This window comes from Pantherophis guttatus, chromosome 15 (assembly GCF_059756535.1).
Source record: "Pantherophis guttatus breed Tessera chromosome 15, ASM5975653v1, whole genome shotgun sequence".
In the NCBI taxonomy this organism is placed as follows: Eukaryota; Metazoa; Chordata; class Lepidosauria; order Squamata; family Colubridae; genus Pantherophis; species Pantherophis guttatus.
This window is the reverse complement of record NC_142077.1, coordinates 4,152,501-4,175,172: the sequence shown is the minus strand read 5'-3', so window position 1 is coordinate 4,175,172 and position 22,672 is coordinate 4,152,501. Positions and strand designations below refer to the sequence as shown.

Sequence of the window (22,672 nt, the reverse complement as noted above, 5' to 3'; positions counted from 1 at the left end):
ATCACCCCAGATAGGGTTACTCAAAATTCATCACGCAGCAGCAGCAGCCACCGCCAGATGTAACTCCTTCGATAAACATTACCTCTCTCGCAGCTCGACTGATATCATAATAACCACACCGAAGGAGGCCAAGGAGGAATTTGATCTGTTGTGTTGTTACCCAGTAGGGTGATTTGATCTTCAAGCTATGCGTGCTCAAGAGAAGCTTGAAAGATTTTTTTAAGCCCTTGGACCAAGGGTGAAATCCAGCAGGTTCTGATAGGTTCTGGCGAACCGGTAGCGGAAATTTTGAGTAGTTCGGAGAACCGGCAAATACCACCTCTGGCTGGCCCCAGAGCGGGGTGGGAATGGAGATTTTGCAATATCCTTCTCCAGGAGTAGGGAGGGAATGGAGATTTTGCAGTACTCTTCCCCTGGAGTAGGGAGGGAATGGGGATTTTGCAGTATCCTTCCCCTGGAGTGGGGAGGGAATGGAGATTTTGCAGTATCCTTCCCCTGGAGTGGGGTGGGAATGGAGATTTTGCAGTATCCTTCCCCTGGAGTGGGGGTGGGAATCGAGATTTTGCAATATCCTTCCTGCAGGAGTGGGGAGGGAATGGGGATTTTGCAGTATCCTTCCCCTGGAGTGGGGTGGGAATGGAGATTTTGCAGTATCCTTCCCCTGGAGTGGGGGTGGGAATCGAGATTTTGCAATATCCTTCCTGCAGGAGTGGGGAGGGAATGGGGATTTTGCAACATCCTTCCCCCCAGGAGTGGGGTGGGAATGGAGATTTTGCAATATCCTTCCCCCAGGAGTGGGGAGGGAATGGGGATTTTGCAGTATCCTTTCCCTGTGACACCCACCAAGCCACGCCCACAGAACCGGCAGTAAAAAGAAATTGGATTTCACCACTGCCTTGGACGTCTGCACTGTAGTTGCCACCTTTCCCCCCCCCCCCCGGTCTCTGCAGCTGTGCTTCGCAACAGTACGCAACTTGGCAGAACGGGTCTGGTGTTGGCGATCCAACGAGACTGAGGCTACGGGCTGCGTTACAGATGGCATCCCCGGCGTGCCAGTTTATCCGCAAACCGAGCGCAGCTATTGTGCAAAAAGCAAACGGGTTTTGAGTTTTCGCATGGCCCAAGTTCGCCACCGCAGCGGTCTGTAAAAAAAAAAAGTATGTTTAAAAAAAAAAAAGCCAACTCTCTCCCAGCCAGATGTGGTTTTCTCCACCTCTTGAAAGAGGGGAAAACAAGAGCTTTTCTAGATCCACTGCAAAAATGTAGCAGGAGAGAATAATGTTCGGATTGGAAGCAAACGTCTCCGTTCTGTTTATTTCAATTTTCCGCACTGGGAAATTTGTCACTAGGTATGACCAAAAGAGGTTGGAAATTTGGAAACCGACGGTTGCGTCTGTACAAACTCACCGTGACTCTATTTTTGTGCGTGGGCGTAGTGTGAGGTGTAATTTCTTTGAGGGAATTGAGCTGATCTTTGCGATTGATAAAAATAAAACTTTTAAAATTACATTCCCAAAAAAAAAGCAGAAGCTTTTGGTAAAACTGTACTGTCTGGGCCCTTGTGCAAAAAAAAACAAAAAAACCCTGAAGATAAATTTTAAGGATGACGTCTGCGCGTGGAAGAAATGATTCTTTCCTCCCACCCTTGGCTGGGATAGTCGTGCAAATAACAGTCGAGTGCAAAAAGCGTTGGTGCTTTTTAGAAAAGGAGCGGGTGTGAAGGGGGCCATCTTTTCAGACGGCTTGGAGGAAGTACGCCTGGCCGCCAGTAAAATTGGTCTGCATTGGATTTTTCCGATGAACCCAGCCGTGTATCCGCTGCAAGAACACCACGCTGCAGAGACGAAAAAGGGCCTCACCTCGAAAATGAAAATATAGGCAGTCCTCAACTTACAACGGTTTGTTTAAGCGGCCATTCAAAAGCTACAACGGCGCTGAAAAAAGTGACTTAGGACCGTTTTTCACACAATTATTGCAGGATCCCTGCTTGGCAACAGACTCGTATTTATGACGGCCGCAGTGTCCCTGGGGCGGGGGTGGGGGTGTCACGGAATCCCCCCCTTTTGCGACCTTCTGACGAGCAAAGGGGAAGCCAGATTCACTTCACAACTGTGTGACTAACTTAATGACTGCGCTGACTGGCTTAACCACGAGAGAGCTAGAGAGGGTCTTAAAGCGAGGATGAGCTCACTTAACAATTGTTATCGAGGAGCAATGGACGTTTCGGGCTCAATTGTGGTCGTAAGTCGAGGACTCCCTTTACAGGAGAATTGGTGTGGGGGAAGAATGCACCCTGTTTCCCCCCAAAATAAGACATCCCCTGATAATAAGCCCAATCGGGCTTTTGAGCACATGGCAATAAGGCCAAGCGCTTATTTCAGGGTTCAAAAAAATATAAGACAGGGTCTTATTATCGGGGAAACATGGTATCTATTATAATCTATCTATCTATCTATCTATCTATCTATCTATCTATCTATCTATCTATTTATCATCTATCTACCTCTCTATCCTGTTTCCTCCAAAATAAGACATCCTCTGATAATAAGCCCAATCGGGCTTTTGAGTGCATGGCAATAAGGCCAAGCATTTATTTCAGGGTTCAAAAAAATATAAGACAGGGTCTTATTTTTGGGGAAACATGGTATCTATCTATCTATCTGTCTGTCTGTCTGTCTGTCTGTCTGTCTGTCTGTCTGTCTGTCTGTCTGTCCTGTTTTCCCCAAAATAAGACATCCCCTGATAATAAACCCAATCGGGCTTTTGAGTGCATGGCAATAAGGCCAAGCATTTATTTCAGGGTTCAAAAAAATATAAGACAGGGTCTTATTTTGGGGGAAACACGGTATCTATCATATCTATCATATCTATCTATCTTATCTACTGTCTCTCTATCTTCTATCTATCTATATCATTATCTATCTATATCATTATCTATCTATCTATCTACTCTGTTTCCCCCAAAGTAAGACATCCCAGATCAAAAACCCAATCGGGCTTTTGATTGGGCTTAGGCCAAGCGCTTATTTCAGGGTTCAAAAAAATATAAGACAGGGTCTTATTTTCGGGGAAGCACGGGAATAAATACACAATCCTGGCTTTGACTGGATCGATAAATCTCTTATTATAAGTACTGATTCGCCCGGGTTTTTTTCCCCCTCGACACACTCCTTTGCACCCGGTATTAGCTGCATCACGAGAAATTCATACACCTGAACCCTTTCCAGCCCAGGGTCTCCGGGCCAGGAAAAACTTTCGCTTGCTGAATACCAGTGGCTTGTTGAAGTTTCTAAAAAACCCAGGAGCTTTTCTTGAGGAGGAGGGGGGGGGAGTGGAAGGAGAAGTTGGCAACTTCCAAGCATTCAACTTCCAAGCGTTGATTGGAAGCTTTTTTTTTAAAAAAGCCTCATTGGAATCAGAGGGAGTCACCTCCGAGAAGAAAAAATAAATACAGGTTGTGTGTGTGTGTGTGAGAGAGAGAGAGACACGTTCCAAGCAAAACGGATTTACTATGTGTTTAAAAAAAATAAAATTCCAACAGAAAAACGGCACCGTCTCTGCATAATTTAATAGACCGCGCAATCTAAACAAAACTCCCTATTAAATCACTATATATATATATACATATAATCAAAACTTTTGCAGTTGCCAATTTTCGATCCAGCAGGCAGATTCCCCCCCCCTCCACCTATTCAGAGAAGGTCGCCCTCTTCTGCTCAGTTCTGCCCACCAACTGACGCCCGAGCCAGCCAGCTGCCAACTTCTCCAGAGGACAGACAGGGAGGTAAATTGGAAAAAAAAGCTGGCAAACTCCCTTTCTACCGAATTCCGCCCTCCCCACGGAAAGCCATCGGAGGAGAGAGCGTGGCGGTTAAGGGGAGGGGAAAGGGCTGTGCGCTCCAGCCACTCCTGTCAAAAAGGATTCATGACTTGGAGGAGAGAGAGAGAGAGAGAGAAAGAGAGAGAGAGAGAAAGAAAGAGAGAGAGAGAGAGAGATTACAAAAAAAAAGGAGAGGAGAGGAAAGGAAAGGGACAGAAAGTAACTTGCAGAGATTTCGCAACCCTTCGGGGAGGGGAAAAATATGTATATGTTTTGAAGCTGGGGAGGGTGTCTGTCCCAGTCAAGGCCAGGGTAGGATAAAAGCACCGACTGGCTCTGGAGCTGCGAGACATCAGAATATGCCTGAGTCGGGACACACGCTTGGCCTCCTCCTCACCAATGTCAAGGCGTTGGGTTTAAGGTAGCCGCTGCCCCATCCATCCGAAATCCGGAGAGGACTTTGCTATGAGTTCCACGGTTGCCTGGCTTCTGATTCTCTGCCTGCTGGATGATGTCCTGGCCCAGAGTCCTCCGAGAGGTGAGCGGCTTCGAAGGGTTTTGGATTTATTTTTTATTTTTTTGGAGATCCAGGTGTTTGAATCTGGATTTGAGATCTTCTTCCCAAGGAGGGTTCCCAAGCTTTGGTTCGGGGTTATGGAAAGAACGGGTGTCCCCGGAATTGCCGCAGGGAGGTTCTGGAGTAACCTTGCCCGAAGCTCAGCTGCCTGGGGATGACGGGAGGCTACAATCCTTGGGAAGATCCTGGGTTTTGGATTTTTGGATTTTGGAGATCGGGGTTTGAATCTGGATTTTGAATTGAGATTTTGGAGATTGGGGTTTGAGTTTTGAATGTAGATTTTGGAGATCGGGGTTTGGATTTTTGGATTTTGAGTTCAGATTTTGGAGATCAGAGTTTGAATTTGGATTTCGGATTTAGATTTTGGAGATCGGGGTTTGAATCTGGATCTGGGATCTTCCCAAGGAGGGCTCCCAAGCTTTGGTTCGGGGTTATGGAAAGAACGGCTCTCCCCGGAATTACCGCAGGGAGGTTCTGGAGTAACCTTTCCCGAAGCTGCCTGGGGATGATGGGAGGCTACAATCCTTGGGAAGATCCTGGGTTTGGGATTTTTGGATTTAGATTTTGGAGATCGGGGTTTGAATTTTTGGATTTTGAATTTAGATTTTGGAGATCGGGGTTTGATTTTGGATTTTGGATTTAGATTTTGGAGATCGGGGTTTGAATCTGGATCTGGGATCTTCCCAAGGACGGTTCCCAAGCTTTGGTTCGGGGTTACGAAAGAACGCCTCTGCCCAGAATTATGTAGGCAGGTCGTGGAGTAACCTTTCTCAAAATCCAGCTCCCTGGGGATGATGGGAGGCTACGATCCTGGGAAGATCCTGGGTTTTGAATTTGGATTTCGAAGAGGAGGTCTCGCGGATGCCAGAGCTGGCAGACCTGGGTGGATGTGAAGGCAACGGGATCTTACTAGGTCGAGGGATGCAGCCTGAATGACGCTTCCTGGGTTTTAGGAAAGGAAGGTGGAGATTTTGCCCTGATTGAAAAATTGTTTTGCTGTTTCTTAGCTGCTTCGGGGTGGGGTGGGGGGAACAAATGCAAAACTGGAGGTTTTTTAAAAAATCTTTGTAAGGGGCAGTTAAAGCCAGGCGAGGGTCTCTGCCCCGAAACTGAAGCCCTCGCCAAGCCCCAACAAATTGGATTGCTGGGAAGACTCTGTAGGGCTGCTCTTTATTCTATAGGTTTTATTTTGGATGGATTTTGTCTGAAGGTAGTTGGCGAGACGTCAAAGGAAGGAAGGAAGACAGAATTTGGTCTGGAGAAGGCCGGCTTCGGTTTAGCTAGGAAAGCGTGCCTCTGCCCAGAATTATGCAGGAGGCTCGCGGAGCTGCCTTTCTCGAGGTCCGGCTGCCTGGGGGAATCGATGGGACGCTAACACAACCCAAGCCAGCTCAATGGCATCTGACAGGGGAAACTGAGGACCACGGAGACTGAATGATGCGGCCGCTTCGATGCAGACGTGGATCCATTCATCCATCTGTCCAACTTCGTCTGGGGCTGCGGTCGTTGACGGCGCTTGGAGATCTCGAGCGATGAGGGAAGCTTGCCGGAGTGACAGGAAATCCTATTTATTTGGAAGTGGCTGGGAAGAGCTTCTGTGCGCACAGCAGCTGCCCTGTCTCCGAGCCACGTTAGGGGTAGGGTGAGACCGTGGCATCCCTTTAAGTCGGAGATTGTCTGCTCTGCCTGAAATCTCCGTCTGAGGTCTCTCGGCCTTCTTAATTCTGGTTGTTGAATTTAGAGCTTCGGGCAGGCAAGGCAGAGGCCGGGCTGGAAAAATGGACAATATTCTTTCTCGGTTCTCCAAATCAAGGTGGTCACTCTGAAGGTGATGTTTTCTGGAGAGTTCTCTGTCCCAAAGCCAAAAGGTGTGGTCCTGGTGCAGCAGGGATCAACTTTGGCCAAATCTGCTTCTTAATCTATATGTCGGCGCTTAATTCCAATTTTCCAAGTAACTTTGGTGCAAAATGAACCTTCTTATTTTCTTTCTTTCTTTTTTTTTTCTTTCTTTCTTTCCTTCCTTCTTTCCTTCTTTTGCTCCTTCTTTCTTACTTCTGTTCTTTCTTTCTTTCTTTCCTCTCTCTCCTTCCCCTTTCCTTTCCTTTCCTTTCCTTTCCTTTCCTTTCCTTTCCTTTCCCTTCCCTTCCTTTCCCTTCCTTTCCCTTCCTTTCCCTTCCCTTCTGTGCAGAGAAGAGCAACCAGGATGATTAGGGGACTGGAGACAAAAACATATGAAGAACAGTTACAGGAACCGGGCATGGCTAGTCTAGTGAAGAGAAGGACCAGGGGAGACATGAGAGCAGTCTTCCAATATCTGAGGGGATGCCACAGAGAGGAAAGGGGTCAAGCTATTCTCAAAGGCACCTGAAGGCCAGACAAGGAATAATTAATGGAAACTGAATACAAGAGAGATTCAACCTGGAAATGAGGAGAAATTTTCTGACAGGGAGAACAATCAACCCATGGAACAGAAGTTCCCTTCAGAAGTTGTGGGAGCTTCATCACTGGAGGCTTTCAAGAAGAGATTGGACAGAAATGGTGTAGGGTCTCCTGTTTGGGTTGGACTAGATGACCTACAAGGTCCCTTCCAACTCTGCTAATCTATAACTTTCTTCTCCTCTCCTCGCCTCTCCTCTCCTCTCCTCTCCTCTCCTCTCCTCTCCTCTCCATCCTTGCTTCAGATGCTGTTCCTCCTACACTCATAGCCCACAGCGGAGTCAAAATGCATTTCTTACACCTCATTTCCCACTGGCTTCCCCAGTGTTGGCTGGGGAAGATGAGAGATGTTATGACAGCCAGGAATTAGGTCTCTTTGCAACAAGCTTCCGAGAGAAATTAGAAAAAGTTTCCAGGGAAGGTAAAGCACCATCCATTCTCCGTAGCCTTCATCCTTCTTTCAAGCACCTGCCCTTCCTCTCAAGCTTCGCAACCCAACAACCATCTTCAGCTCTGTGCGAAGAGCTATCCCACGCTTGGTTGGCTGGTGAAGGGGGGAGGTCAAAGTATTCCTTTCGCTGTTTACCCAGACAGGGAGGGTCTTAAGCCAACAAGACAGGCGATCTTGACTGTAGCTGTGGGGAAGAACGTTGTGAGATAAAGGGCAATTTCGTAGTAGGTGTGCCTATCAGGAATGGGGTGGGTTTTCCTTCGCTGTACCAGCAAGGGAACCGACGGCATAAATTTTACAGTCTCAACCAACTGGGACATCTGGGCAAAGGGGGAAAAATGTCCCTGTTCCTTCTTCCAATTTCCTCTATATTACATTTTTCCTCGAGGATGGAAGGGGGAAAGGAAGAGAGAGAGAGGGAAATATATATCCAGAGGACCTCTGCCAGGTCTGTTCAGTAGATTGTGACAAGGATGCTTAAAATTAACCTGGTTTTATATATATATGCAGGAAAGCTGATTCCCAGTTTAAGCAACAAGGCGGTGTTGTTTTTTTAAATTACCTCCAGCTTTTTTTCTGCGAGTAGCTCAGCCGCACCTTTTCCCAGGTATGCTTGATTGTGATTCAGCCTTCTTTCCGAAGGCATAGTCACCCTGGAAATAACTGGACAATAACCGGGACAGGAATAAATCCTTGCTTGGTTTCATCAAGAGATTTTAACTTGGAAAAGCTCCAGAAATGATTTGTGTAAAATCGAAGGAAAAGATGGATATCCCTACAGGCTTAAGAGCTCAAAGACAATGAGGCAAATGCAAAAGAGAGATGGGAACGGAAGATTTAAAAAAATGCAAAACACAGCTCCAAGTTCATAACCTTGGAACAGATTTCTGATATGATCTAGCACATATCCACGCGGAACTAACCAAGCCCACCTACCTTCAGAACGGCAGTCCTCGTTTTTAAAGCATTTTGTCCTAGATAAGATTGTCGACAATATGCTAAAGGTAAAAGGTAAAGGTTCCTCTTGCACATATGTGCTAGTTGTTCCTGACTCTAGGGGGTGGTGCTCATCCCCGTTTCAAAGCCAAAGAGCCAGCGCTGTCCGAAGATGTCTCCGTGGTCATGTGGCCGGCATGACTCAATGCCAAAGGCGCACGGAACGCTGTTCCCTTCCCACCAATGGGGGTCCCTATTTTTTCTACTTGCATTTTTTTTACGTGCTTTTGAACTGCTAGGTTGGCAGAAGCCGGGACAAGTCACGGGAGCTCACCCCATTACGCGGCACTAGGGATTCGAACCGCTGACCTGCGGCCCTTTCGATCGACAAGCTCAGCATCTTAGCCACTGAGCCGCCGCATCCCTTACAACATGCTACGGATGACCAATTGCCATTGGTCCAATTGGTAACTTTCAACGTATCACAGAACCATCTAATAAGCTGCGACCGATCCGGATTGAAAGGCCGGCTAGTCCATACTTTGTAATTGCGTGTACAAAGAAGGCGCTGTTTTGAGAACTGGGAGTCACTCTTCCTCCGAGATGCATGACGCCAATCCCAAATTTATTTTTGGTTCTTTTTTTTTTCCCGCCCCGCGGGGAATTGGCACTTTTGAGAAAACTGCAGTAAACTGATGTATAAATAAGTTGGGGGTTGGTTTTTTTTTTTAAATCCCAGCAGGTTAGAGTGACATGGCATCCCAGTTTCTGGCACTGGGACAGGATTTCTCCCGCTGGGTCTCTAGCGCCCACACGCATTGCGTCACAACTGGCCACCCACTTGTAAGGCCTGATGGAAATGCAAAACGTTTTGCTGACATAGCAGGACTGTTCTGTTTTGCTGGGGGGGTGGGAAAAACCATAGAGAACAGTTCCGAAAGGTCACATGGGGGGAGGGGGAGAGGAAGTTGTGTTGTTTTGCAACTAAAGTCACACCCACAGCAATCTAAAAGGGGAGCCACATCAACTCGAGGCCCCAAATTATCTCTCGGTTCCACTCTTGAATGGTGGACCCTATGTAAATAGAGATAGACCTCGACTTACAACAGTTCATTTAGGTAGTTCGAAGTTACAACGGCACTGGAAAAAAGTGACTTACGACTGTGTTTTACAGTTAGGACCGTTGTAACAAGTTCCCCAGTCACGTGGGGATTAAAATTCACATCCTTGGCAACTGGCTCATATTTATGATGGTCGCAGTGTCCCGGGGTCACCCTTTTGCAACCTTCTCACAAGCAACATTGACGGGGAAAGCCGGATTCGCTTATTGTTAGATAACCATTTGTCTGAAGTGGTGTAGGGTTTCCTGCCTAAGCAGGGGGTTGGACTAGAAGACCTCCAAGGTCCCTTCCAACTCTGTTATTCTATTCTATTCTATTCTATTCTATTCTATTCTATTCTATTCTATTCTATTCTATTCTATTCTATTCTATTCTATTCTACTCTTTTCTACTCTCTGTTCTCTGTTCTCTATTCTAATTCACTCTGTTCTATTCTGCTCTATTCTGCTCTATTCTATTCTATTCTATTCTATTCTATTCTATTCTACTCTATTCTACTCTACTCTCTATTCTACTTCATTCTATTCTATTCTATTCTATTCTATTCTATTCTATTCTATTCTAAACTTAACAAACTGCAGTGAGCTTACTTAACGACTGTGGCACGAAATAAAACGGAGCAAAGCTCACTTAACAACCGTCTCGCTTAGCAACAGAAATGTTGGGCTCCATTGTGGTCATAAGTCGAGGACTACCTGTATATCTGTTGGGGACCAAAGAGTCCAATGCATGCTATACAGGAAAGTGTAGTGGTTAGAACCTGGGTCAGGAGCCTTAGACAACTTTGGCTAGTCTACATTTCTCTGCCCACCTTCGTAGGGCAGAGGGGAAGCCGGGGATTCACTTAACAACCATGTTAGTATCTAACCACAGTGGCTAGAAACGTCATAAAATGGGGCAAAGCTCACTTAACAAATGTCTCGCTTAGCAACTCAATTGTGATCGTAAGTCAAGGATTACCTGTATTTCCAGCTAATCTCCTACCTTTCTCCATTTTGGGGGATTTGTTTAATCCGTCTTCGTCGCGCAGGATAAGGGTTCTGGGAATTAGCTAAAGCTAGCATCCCACGCAGCTAGAAGCTGTAACATAATCCAGAGCGATCCACATCTGGAAAAAAAAATGGAAAGAAAGAAACAGGAGGATGAGGTTTCGGGAAAGCCAAACAGTGGGTTTACATTGTCCTCTGCACTCCAAAATCAAAAGCCAACTGGCTCAAGACACCCATTTTTGGAAGGAAAACTCACTTTGCATCCTCTTTTAGGTTACCGGGAATGTGACAGTTTAATTGCCGGTCCTGCCATTGTATAACTCAAGAAAGGATGGAAAACCATCAACTCCAAAAGTTTAACAAATCCGTTTTTCATTCCCACTTTTTCCCACAAACATCTCCAGATTTGGCTGATGTTTAAAGACTTCTGGACAGGCCTTTTCCAATTGGGTCAGGGAACTGGTCCAGCTAAAGATTCGAGTCCTTGCCTACGCAAGCCACATTTCCATTATCAGTGCTCCTGCTCTGAATGAAAGCCACAATTATCTTGGCCCACACGCTCCCATCCTATCTCATCGATCCCAATGGGGGGGTGAAACATCCCTCGTCTCCTGGACTCAACGTATAATTTCCCGAACAAAAGCTGCTTTTTCTTTTTCCGGGTTCCTTGATTCTGGTGGTGCAGTGGACTAAACTACTGTTAAAGTAGTATATAACTGCCAGCTGCCTGCAATTACTGCGAGTTCAATTCTCACCAGGCTCAAGTTGACTCAGCCTTCCATCCTTCCGAGATAGATAAAATGAGGACCCGGTTTGTGGGGACAATAAGCTGACTTTGTATAAAATAGAACACCGCTTAGGGGGGGCCAAAAGCCCTACTAAGCAGGTATATACAAAAGTATGAAGGCTATTGCTTAAAAGCATTGTAAGCCGCCCTGAGTCTCCGGAGAAGGGCGGCATATAAATCAAACTAATAAATAAATAAATAAATAATAAGCGAATGGGTTTGCAAATATCGTGGCTGGAGCAGCCCACCAAATGAGGTTACTAATTATAAATAACAGAATAGGATGCAGACCCTGGGATCTTCAGCTACTAGTCCAGAAGACAAAGATAGTAGCAATACACATCTCTAAGATGTCTATTGTCTCATCTTCTCCAGCTCTTGCCTCCAGGACAACCATTTGTCTGAAATGGCATAGGGTTTCCTGCCTAAGCAGGGACTTGAAGAACTCCAAGGTCCAGAGGAGGACTTCAAAAATTTTAGCAAGGGATTCTCTGCCTGGTTGCTGGGTGGGTGTGGCTATGGTGGGCGTGGCCTAGTCAGCCTCCTGCACCACGGTGGGTGGGGGTGGGGGGTTTGCCCTCCCCGGGCTCCAGAGGTTTCCTCAAGTCTCCGGGAGGGAGAAAACAGCCTTCCCCACCCCACCCCAGAGGCCCTCCGGATGCCAGAACTCACGTGCCCACTGATATGGCTATGCATGGCACTTGTGGCACGTGTGCCATAGGTTCGCCATCACGGGTATTGGTTCTCCTGCTTGAATAGGGATTTGGACTAGAAAAGCTCCAAGGTCCCTTCCAACTCTTTATTATTCTGAATTCTGTATTTATGACTCCTTAGCTACAGTTCCCCCAAAGTTAAAATTGCCTGTCCTTAATTTGGGCACTGGATTTTCTTGTGCAATTGAAACAGCCATTTGCACGGCACGAAAAAGAGGTCCACAAAACAACGAACTAGGATTAAAATGCCGTGTAAAAGGATAGTAGGTGCTTTCAGGTTCTCTTCATCTGGCAATACAGGACAAAACAGAGAAGGGGAGGCAGGGAAGGAGGGAAGGAGGGAAGGAGGGAAGGAAGAAAGAAAAAGAAAGAAAAGGAAGGAAGGAAGGAAAGAAAGAAAGAAGGAAAGAAAGAAAGAAAAGAAAGAAAGAAAGAAAAGAAAGAAGGAAAGAAAAAGAAAGAAAAGGAAGGAAGGAAAGAAGGAAAGAAAGAAAGAAAAGAAAGGAAAGAAAAGAAGGAAAGAAAGAAGGAAAGAAAGAAAGAAAGAAAGAAGGAAAGAAGGAAAGAAAGGAAGGAAGGAAGGACAGACAGACAGACAGACTGACTTTCCTGGAAATCGATAAATTGTCCTTAACCAGGTGACATCACGCCATGTAGCATCCTGTTTCAACAACAGGCAGTTGGAAGTCCCCAGGAAACATATAAACAGGATGCGAAGTTTTTCCAATTTGCCTTCCATGCTATACTATTTAGTGGTAGAGTCCCTCTGGGCACGGAGGTTCCACATTTCTATCTGAACTTTCAATTAAGCCTCAGCTCTTCTGTTTTCATCCAAATCCATGGGATCTGCCAGGGGAAGGGAAGGGAGAAAGCCTGTGCTTCTCTTCCTTAACCGTGCCACCTTCTGATCAGCACGAAGAAGTGGCCAGAGGCAGGGCACATGTGAGTAGCAGCCCCTCCACGGGAACGACCCAACCCGGCCCTCGCCCGGTTGGCCCTTGGCTGGCTGAGGAATCGAGGCAAGCAGGCGTGATGAGAGAATTAGCTGGTCGGTTGCTTCTCTCGGGGGAAAAAAAAACCCAAATTGACATTGTGGAAAAGGCAGACACGGAGGAGAGACGAGGCCGTCGTCGAGACCACCCTCGCTTTGGAAGTAGTAAGGGCTGGGCTCAGCCCCTCCCGTCTTTCAGCAGAAAGGATTCGGGGGCGGGGGGGATAAAAAAATGCCTCTGCCAAATAAATAAATAAATAAATAAAAATTGGAGAGCTATTCCTTATTAGGACCTTCACCGAGGAAGCTAAAGAAGTCCAGCAAACTGGCTCCTTTCTGAAGGAAAACAAAATAGGGGGAATCGGACCGAGGGAAGAATGGAAACCAATATTGAATGGACTTTAGGCCAGGGGTCTCCAACCTTGGCCACCTTAAGCCTGGCGGACTTCAACTCCCAGAATTCCAGAAGTCCGCCAGGCTTAAAGTGGCCAAGGTTGGAGACCCCTGCTTTAGGACTGAGCTCACTACGGAAACTCAAGTCAAAACACTGTTGATATTTTGAACGGATGCTGGGAAATCATTGACAGGCGTAATAGAATAAGGTTCATTTTGCATCCGCTTCAACGGCTCCCGTTCGTTGGTGGCATTTCTTCCTCCTTGTCATCCATGATTGAGCACACGGCCAGAAGGACGCTTAATTATTAAACAATATAGCGTTCAGTGCTTTCCTTTGAGGCAACCTTCCGGAGAAGAAGTCACTTCTGTTTATTTCTGGCAGGCAAAACGTCTCCCAATCCTTGGTGTCAATTCCAGGGAAAATGCAGACCAGGGTTTTAGAATAGAACCGCAGAGTTGGAAGGGACCTTGGAGGTCTTCTAGTCCAACCCCCTGCTTAGGCAGGAAACCCTACTCCACTTCAGGCAAATGGTTATCCAACCTCTTCTTAAAAACTGTCCAGTGTTGGAGCATTGACAACTTCTGGAGGCAATTGTCCACTTAGTAATTGTTCTCACTGTCAGGAAATTTCTCCTAAGTTGCTTCTCTCCTTGATGAGTTCCCACCCGTTGCTTCTTGTCCTACCCTCAGGTGCTTTGGAGAATAGCTTGACTCCCTCTTCTTTGGGGCAGCCCCTGAGATATTGGAAGGCTGCTATCATGTCTCCCATAGTCCTTCTTTTCATTAAAGTAGACATACCCAGTTCCTGCAACCGTTCTTCCTATGTTTTAGCCTCCAGTCCCCTAATCGTCTTGGTGGCTCTTCTCTGCACTCTTTCCACTCTGTACCTTTACTACCGGTTTGCAACGGGGCCGCATGCTTGTTTTCGCTCATGCGTGCACAGAAGCGTCCTGATGACATCGGGGTCGATGGGTGGAGCCTCCCGCCGGTTTTACTACCGGTTCTATAGAACCGGTCCGAACCAGGAGCAACCCACCACTGGTCAGGAGCCTTAGACAACTTTGGCTAGTCTCCATTTCTCTACCCACCTTCACAGGGGTGGTTGTTGCTTTGGAGTTACAACAGGGAGAGAGAGGGAGGATTATGCCTCTCTCCTTGAGTTGTTAGCAGGAAAAGCAGGAGCAGCAAACCTTTCCAAACAGCCCGCCTAGGGCCGTGATGGCAAACCTATGGCACACAGAGCCGTATCAGTGGGCACACGAGAGTTGTCCTAGCTCAACTCCGGTGTACACGTGCGCGCCAGCCAGCTGATTTTCGGCTCTTCCAGACCCACCAGAGCCTTTCTAGGAGCCTGGGGAAGGCAAAAACGGCCTTTCCTACACACACACATACCCCGAGGCCCTCCGGAGGCTGGAAACGGCCCATTTGCTGACTTCCTGTGGGTCTGGAAGTCCCGTTTTTTGCTCTCCCCAGGCTCCAGAGCCTTTCTAGGAGCCTGGGGAGGGTGAAAACGGTCTTCCCCACCCCCACCCCCTGAAGCCCTCTGGAGACCAGAAACGACCTGTTTGCCGACTTCAGAATGTGTGTGTGGGGGGAATATTGAATTATGGGTGTGGGCACACACATGTGTGACCCCCCCGCGACCCCCCCGCTTTTGGCACGCGATGGCAAAAAGGTTAGCCATCACTGGCCTAGGGGTTAGATTTCCTTCCGTTCAAATCAAAATCCCAACGATGCGATGAAAAAAAACAAAACAAAACAAAAAAACAGCCAGCGGGATGATTTCCACACACCCTTCCCTGCCACATTAAGAAATGTAATTCTGGGGCAACGAACGCAGCGGCTTTGAAGTTAACTGGGTGGGTGGGGAACACAGCAGTTTTATCGCCGGAAGACCAATGAGGTGCATCAGCCGAAAAGTAATCAAAGTAGCAGGCTGAGAAAGGATGGGTAATTCGGCAAAACGGTGGGATGGAAACGGAGCATCCCTTTTCTGTGTGTTTTTCACTTGTAAAAATGTTTCCGCGGTCACTCCCTGGTGGTGTCCTTTCTTTTTAAATTCTTCCTCCTTTGGCAGTTGCAAAACAAGACTTAAGCTGTGGTCCCACTGAGGTTTAAAGGTTTTCTTTATGGCCAGCATTAAGCCAACCTTCTGTTGACACAGCACCAGTCCTCTGCTTCCCGTTTGTGCATTCTTTTAGGTGGGGTGTTGTTTCATCCGAATCTGTTGCTATGTAAGTATATCAAGAACAGCGATGCTGGCATCTCAACCTGGGTTCTTGTTTCTCGGGGGGTGGGCGGGAGATTAGGGATGTTCTCTTTTTCCGCAAACAAGTCCATCTGTGAATTTCCAGGGGACGTCTCCCTCCTTTGAACTTGCGGCGAAAAAAAATGCAGAGGATGGAAGGTTCCTAAGACGCTGGGGAAACTGCTGAAGTCTACGAAGCAATCCAGTCAGATCAGGGGTGAAATCCAGCAGGTTCGGACAGGTTCCGGAGAACCGGTAGCGGAAATTTTGAGCAGCTCGGCAAAACGGTAGTGGAAATTTTGAGTAGTTCGGAGAACTGGCAAATACCACCTCTGGCTGGCCCCCGAGTGGGGTGGGAATGGAGATTTTGCAGTATTCTTCCCCTGGCATGCCCACCAAACCACGCCCACCAAGCCACACCATGCCCACCAAGCCACGCCCACAGAACCAGTAGTAAAAAAATTTGGATTTCACCACTGAGTCAGATATATTGTGTGTTTGCGTGTGTGTTGCTATTCAGCAGGTTCTGACAGGTTCTGAAGAACTGGTAGCGGAAATTTTCAGTAGTTCAGAGAGTCGGCAAATACCACCTCTGGCTGGCCCCCGAGTGGGGTGAGAATGGAGATTTTGCAGTATCCTTCCCCAGGAGTGGGGAGGGAACAGGGATTTTGCAGTATCCTTCCCCTGCCACACCTACCAAGCCACACCACAGGACCGGTAGTAAAGTTGAGTTGCCGGCCATATGACCACGGAGACGTCTTCGGACAGCGCTGGCTTTTCGACTTTGAAACAGAGATGAGTACCGCCCTCTAGAGTCGGGAATGACTAGCACATAACTGCGAGGGGAACCTTTACCTTACCTGCCTCTCATTCCGCAATGCCTCCACCATTTTGGTTGCACGTGACTGCCTCAGACTCATTTTTTACCATTAATAAAGGGGATGGGTGTTCGATTCAGCTGGGGCTGCAAGACTGGGAAGGCCATGTGCTCCGTTTTCTCTCTTCCCCCCACCCCCACCTATTTACCTGCCTTGCACCCAATTCCAGAAGGGATCCAACAACCACATTCAGGCTGGCATTTCCGGACTGATGATGTTCTGAGCCCTACCCAGCACATTTCCTGCCTCTGGCGGTGTTGCGAAAACAGACCAGGGAAGTGCGTTGCCAAAGACTGAAATTGGTCATTCCTGCACTTTTCCTTCATGGTGCAAAAAAAAAAAAAGAGAACAGATTTCAACCTGTCTGTTCCTTGCCGTTGCTTTGCTCTGTCGTGGTCTTCTCTGACTCTGCTGCAAAGAGGGAGGAAGGTGGGGGGGAGGCTGACGTGTCTGGATTCCGCCTCTCATCAGCCCCGGCTAGGAGAGTTGTCGGGGATGATGAGCACTGCAGTCCAAAGTCATTTTGGAGGCTCCCTTGTGAGATGTTGCTTTCATACAACTGCAGGGCTTCTGTAGGAGATACAGATGTGAGCAGCCAATCGATCCCAAATAAAGACAGAGGCGAAACATCCTTCTCTCGGTTTTGATCAGCAAATGGTACACTGATTTGAGTGTTCAACTAGAACTGAGAGGAGCTAGTCCTCAGGAAGTTAGGCTTGCTCCGATTCCCCCATCGCAAGTACATCATTTCTCTTTCCCCGTCTCCGCTCCCCTTGCCCATCAATCCCTTTCCGTGGTCCACGAAGGTGGCATCACAGCCAACACCCAGCAAGCCAAACTGCTGGTGACCTTCTACCGCTACACCACAGAGAGTATTTTAACTTACTGCACCCATGTACGGTTTGCCAATTGCAGAGTGGCAGATAGGACGGCGGTCCAGAGGGTTAATGTCGTTGCCCAGAGGTTCATGGATTGCCCTCTCTCCTCTTTGGAAGAGCTTGATAGCTCCTACTGCCTTAAGAAAGTTCAAAACCTTCTTAAAGATCCATCTCATCCTTTTTTTTTGAACTATTACCATCTGGAAGCCGGTACAGGATCATAAAAACAAGGACAAATAGGCTGAAAAACAGCTTCAATCCCAGAGCAGTAACTATATTGAATTCTACTGTGTAGTGCAATATTGGATGCAATATCAGGGGTTTTCAATTCAATTGTATATAGAATGTGAAGGATGTGTGTTTTTGTTTTATTTTTATGGTTATAATGTACACTGAAGATGGCATTTAATTTCATTGTGCGAGGTGCAATGATAATAAAGTAAACTAACTAATCAAGCAAGTGGAAATGTGGGGGGAAAGGAATATATGGCTAATATTTCTTCTATTCAAGATCTGTGAACTCCGAGGGGGCCCATCAGGGAGAGATTTTCAACTGTTAAAATTGCAGGACTCCGGCTTTAGAATTTTTTTTTTTTTAATTTGATTTATATGCCGCCCTTCTCCGGAGACTCAGGGCGGCTTACAATGCGCTCAGCAATAGCCTTCATCCTTTTGTATATTTATACAAAGTCAGCTTATTGCCCCCACAAACTGGGTCCTCAATTTACCTACCTTAGAAAGGATGGAAGGCTGAGTCAACCTTGAGCCTTGGCGAGATTCGAACCCTGCAGTAATTGCAGGCAGCTGGTCTTAATAACCAGCTTAATAACAGGGTGCCTTAGACCACTGTACTATCAAGGCTCTTAACATCCCAGGGTATTATGGGCACCTGAAGATAGCACTGAGTTCCAAAAAAAAAAAAAAAAGCCCCCAATGGCTCAGGTCAGACAGTCCAAAATCAGAATTCATGCTTCTGGATCCAGTTCAGATGCTCAGACGAATAGAATCTTTTTAGGGATCCTAACTCTTTAGAAGGAATCCATTCAAGCTCTTTATACTGGTTCCTTCTGGAGGGAAAAATATATTTCCTTTGTGGGGCTGGCACGATGACTCGGTGGCAGATGTGTAAATCCACGCATGAATGAGCTTTCAGACAAAATAAAGGGCACCGCCTCTCCATTTACCCAGCTTTTGGGGAATCCTGTCCAGCCCCCTCTCATTTTTTCCAGTAGCGACGCAAATCTTTCCCCGTTGCTTGAAACCACCCTGGAACAAACGGCGTTTAATGCGGAACACGGAGAACGAAGTCTCTCCTGGGGGAGACGTAAGGCTTGCCCTCTTGAGATGGATGTGGCAGAGCCACCCTAATGCCTTACCGGAATGTCCAAGGATGTGCCGTTAAGTGGGGAAAGGTGAATATACCCGTGTTTCCCCGAAAATAAGACCCTGTCTTGTATTTTTTTGAACCCCGAAATAAGCGTTTGGCCTTATTTTCGGGGAGGTCTTATTATTTTGGGATGGGTGGAGGAAACCAGAGGAAATGGCGGGGACCGGGCTGCGCGTGCCTTTAAATATTTTCAGGGAGGACTTATTTTCAGGCGGGGGCTTATTTTAGGGCATGCGCTCAAAAGCCCGATTAGGCTTTTTATCAGGGGATGTCTTATTTTAGGGCAGGGGTCTGCAACCTTAAGCACTCAAAGAGCCATTTGGACCCGTTTCCCACAGAAAACACCGGGAGTCACAAAACCTGGGTGGGCGTGGCCAACTCGATGTCACTCACTTCCACCAGTCACATGACACACACACCCCCAGCCACGCCTACCCAGCCAGTCATAAGGGCAGAGAACCAGTTGTTAAAAAACACCGGGAACCATAACATCCTTTTGACAATCTCTCTCTCCCCTCCCTCTCTCCCCCTCTCTCTGTATCTCTCTATGTCTCTCTCCCTTTCTCTCTTTATCTCTCTCTCCACCTCTCTCTGTCTCTCTCTCTCCCCCCTCTCTGTCTCTCTGTCTCTCTCCCCCTCTATCTGTCTCTCCCTCTCCCCCCTCTCCCTCTCTCTTTATCTCTCTCCCTCTCTCTCTGTCTCTCTCTCTCTCCCCTCTCTCTGTCTGTCTCTCTCTCCCTCTCTCCCCCCTCTCCCTCTATCTCTCTCTCCACCTCTCTCTGTATCTCTCTCTCCCTCCCCCCTCTCTCTGTATCTCTCTCTCCACCTCTCTCTGTATCTCTCTCTCTACCTCTCTCTGTATCTCTCTGTCTCTCTCGCCCCTCTCTCCCTCTCTCTCTGTATCTCTCTGTCTCTGCCTTGGCCACTTCTCATCCCCTGCCATCACCCTTACCTTCTCAGGCCAGGCAAGGAGTGACTGGGAGGGGAGGGCGAGGGGTGGGCCCAGCCAGTGGTGGGATCACCTGACAGGGAGCCACAGCAGAGGGCCCAAAGAGCCGCATGTGGCTCCAGAGCCACAGGTTGCTGACCCGTTTTAGGGGAAACAGAGTAGCTGGCAAAACTTGGCACGGGCAGCACAGCTGAGAGAAGGAGGGTGTTTCCCCAAGCAGAGGAACATCTGATTTCCATCATGTGCTACTGGGAAGGTTTCCGTTCTGCTTGCGGTGGCAATTTGTAAACCCTGCATGGATCTGAAGCATCGGTGCCCCCCACCCATTCAGTCCAAACCAAGGAGGGGGGGGTACTTTGTTCTCCAAAACCCAGACTAGCATTTTGGGAGCCCAGAGAGAAAAGAGAGCCAATTCTCAGCAGGCTGAACGGGAGATCCAGCGTCGCATCTGGGATGCGTTTGGCCCTTTTTTCGGCTGCCAGAGATCCGTGTCTGCATTTCCAGAAGCAAAACGATGAGTTGGCTTGTTTGTTTCAGCATCCGGAGTAGCTCCCAGAGTAGCTCGCGCCATAATCGGAACCAGAAGCCTCGGCCATTGGAGAGTTTAGAACCAAAAAAAAAAAAAAGACACGGCAGGGAAAGGAAAGGGGACCAAGGGGGAAAGGGAAAACAAGAGAAATGCAGTAGGTGGATGGGAAGTCTCCATCCACCGTTTCACTTCTCCTCCAAGAAGCTTCTCCAGCTCTCAGCTCGCAGCTGAAGAAGCTTCTTGGAGGAGAAGCGAAACGTCTTCAAAGAAAAACCAGAAAGTTCAGTTGCCTCGTGAAAAAGCACCTTTGGAATGACTATTGACCTGGATGACTGAGAATCTCCATAGACATCTCCAAAGAAACATCTCCGGTTGTAGGCTAGACTGGAAAGTTTAAAACAAAACAAAACAAAAATGAAATAAAATCTCAGAGTGTGGCAAAAATAGCCACGAAGACACCAGGAAGAAAGCTCAGTTTATTGAGTGACCTTCACCCGGTGGTAAAATGTCCAGTTTTGGTTTATCTCAGTGGGGTTTACACTTTAGAAGTGAGTGATTTTAGGGTTCCACCTGATTTTGAATAGAATAGAATAGAATAGAATAGAATAGAATAGAATAGAATAGAATAGAATAGAATAGAATAGAATAGAATAGAATAGAATAGAATAGAAAATATGGAATGGAATGGAATAGAATGGAATAAATAGAATAGAATAGAATAGAATAGAATAGAATAGAATAGAATAGAATAGAATAGAATAGAACAGAACAGAACAGAATAGAATTTTTTATTGGCCAAGTGTGACTGGACACACAAGGAATTTGTCTTTGGTGCATACGCTCTCAATATACATAAAAGATACATTCGTCAAGAATCATAAGGTACAACACTTAATGATAGTCATAGGGAAACAGTCAATATAAATCGTAAGGATACCAGCAACAAAGTTACAGTCATACAGTCATAAGTGGGAGGAGATGGGTGATAGGAACGATGAGGAGATTAATAGTAATGCAGACTTAGTGAATAGTTTGACAGTGTTGAGGGAATTATTTGTTTAGCAGAGTGATGGCGTGAAAGCAGAGTGTACGTCTTGAACCTATTAAGGTCTCCTTCCTCCTGGAGGGAGGACAAGGTATCCTGATCACGTGATATTCCTGGTTCTTTTCCACCTGTTTTCCAGGTCTTCAACCTACCCTTCCTGATCTAGAGGGGGATCTCCTCTTTCTGTTGGACAGCTCCGGCAGCGTCTCCTCCTACGAATTCTCCAGGATCAAGGAGTTCATTGCTGAATTGCTTCTCCCATTTACCTTCGGACCTCACGATGTCCAGACCGGCATTGTCCACATCAGTACCAAGCCCATCCTGGAGTTCCCCTTTGACCGGCATTTCTCCACTGGGGCCATCCAGCATGCCATCCGCAACATCCAGCAGGTGATGGGGGACACCAATACCGGCCAAACCATTTCCTTTGCCAAGGAGAAGCTCTTCACGGCGGAAGCGGGGGCCCGTCCCAACGTCCCCAAAGTGCTGGTGTGGGTGACCGATGGCTTCTCCAAGGACGACGTCGCCCAGCCCATGCAGCTTCTGAAAGACATGGGGGTCACCGTCTTCATTGTCAGCACGGGGAGGGGCAACTACTTGGAGCTTTCGGCTGCTGCCAGCCAACCGCCAGAGAAGCATCTCCACTTTGTCGATGTGGATGACCTGAGCCTCATCACCAAGGAGCTGCAGGATTCCATCGCAGGTACTGGGGTGCAATAGCAATAGCCCTTAGACTTATATACCGCTTCACAGTGTTTTACAGCCTTCTCTAAGCGGTTTACAGAGTCAGCCCTATTGCCCCCAACAATCTGGGTCCTCGTTTTACCCACCTCGGAAGGGTGGAAGGCTGAGTCGATCGTGAGCTGTCGAGAATCGAACTGCTGGCAGCTGGCAGTCAGCAAAAGCAGCCCGCAGTAATGCATTCTCTCCTCCTGATCACGGGAAGTTTAAACAGGAGTGCAGAATATTATCATTGGTTTCATCAGCCATCATTAAAATCGATGGCTTACAGAATACAGAATTGAAAGGGATCTTAATGGTACAGTGGTCTAAGCACCCTGTTATTAACACAGCTGCCTGCAATTACTGCTGGTTCGAATCTCTCCAAGGCTCAAGGTTGACTCAGCCTTCCATCCTTTCTAAGGTAGGTGAAATGAGGACCCAGTTTGTGGGGGCAATAAGCTGACTTTGTATAAAATATACAAAAGTATGAAGGCTATTGCTTAACGCCTTGTAAGCCGCCCTGAGTCTCCGGAGAAGGGCGGCATATAAATCAAAATTAAAAAAAAAAAATCTGGGGGGGAGGGGGGTCTTGTCCAGAAGCACTCCATACCATTCTGGACAAATGGCTGTCCAGTGATGGAGGATCTACAACTTCTGAAGGCAAGCCCGTCCATTGGTTGACTCTTCTCACTGTCAGGAAATTCCTCCTTAGTTCTAAGTTGCTTCTCTCCTTGATGAGTTTCCACCCGTTGCTTCTTGTCCTGCCCTCAGGTGCTTTGGAGAATAGCTTGACTCCCTCTTCTTTGGGGCAGCCCCTG

At 47.3% G+C, this 22,672-nt stretch overlaps 2 protein-coding genes across 5 annotated transcripts in view; one reads left to right on the top strand and one right to left on the bottom strand.

The window, feature by feature from the left end:
- LOC117675850 (uncharacterized) overlaps nucleotides 1–22,672 on the bottom strand; it is a 133,545-nt gene that overhangs the window by 90,129 nt on the left and 20,744 nt on the right. For 3 of the 4 annotated variants that reach the window (XR_015730066.1, XR_015730069.1, XR_015730068.1), the window contains exon 6: nucleotides 10,326–10,449. The gene's annotated coding sequence lies outside the window, so the exon portion shown is untranslated. Of the gene's footprint in view, nucleotides 1–9,769; nucleotides 10,450–22,672 lie in introns of those variants that run through there. The other variant, XM_034434883.3, reaches the window with a different exon arrangement.
- VWA1 (von Willebrand factor A domain containing 1) overlaps nucleotides 3,644–22,672 on the top strand; it is a 31,956-nt gene continuing 12,927 nt past the window's right edge. The window contains exons 1-2 of the mRNA XM_060694182.2: nucleotides 3,644–4,358; nucleotides 21,271–21,834. Of these exons, the coding sequence (XP_060550165.2) occupies nucleotides 4,286–4,358; nucleotides 21,271–21,834 (637 nt within the window). The 5' untranslated portion in view covers nucleotides 3,644–4,285. The remainder of the gene's footprint in view (nucleotides 4,359–21,270; nucleotides 21,835–22,672) is intronic.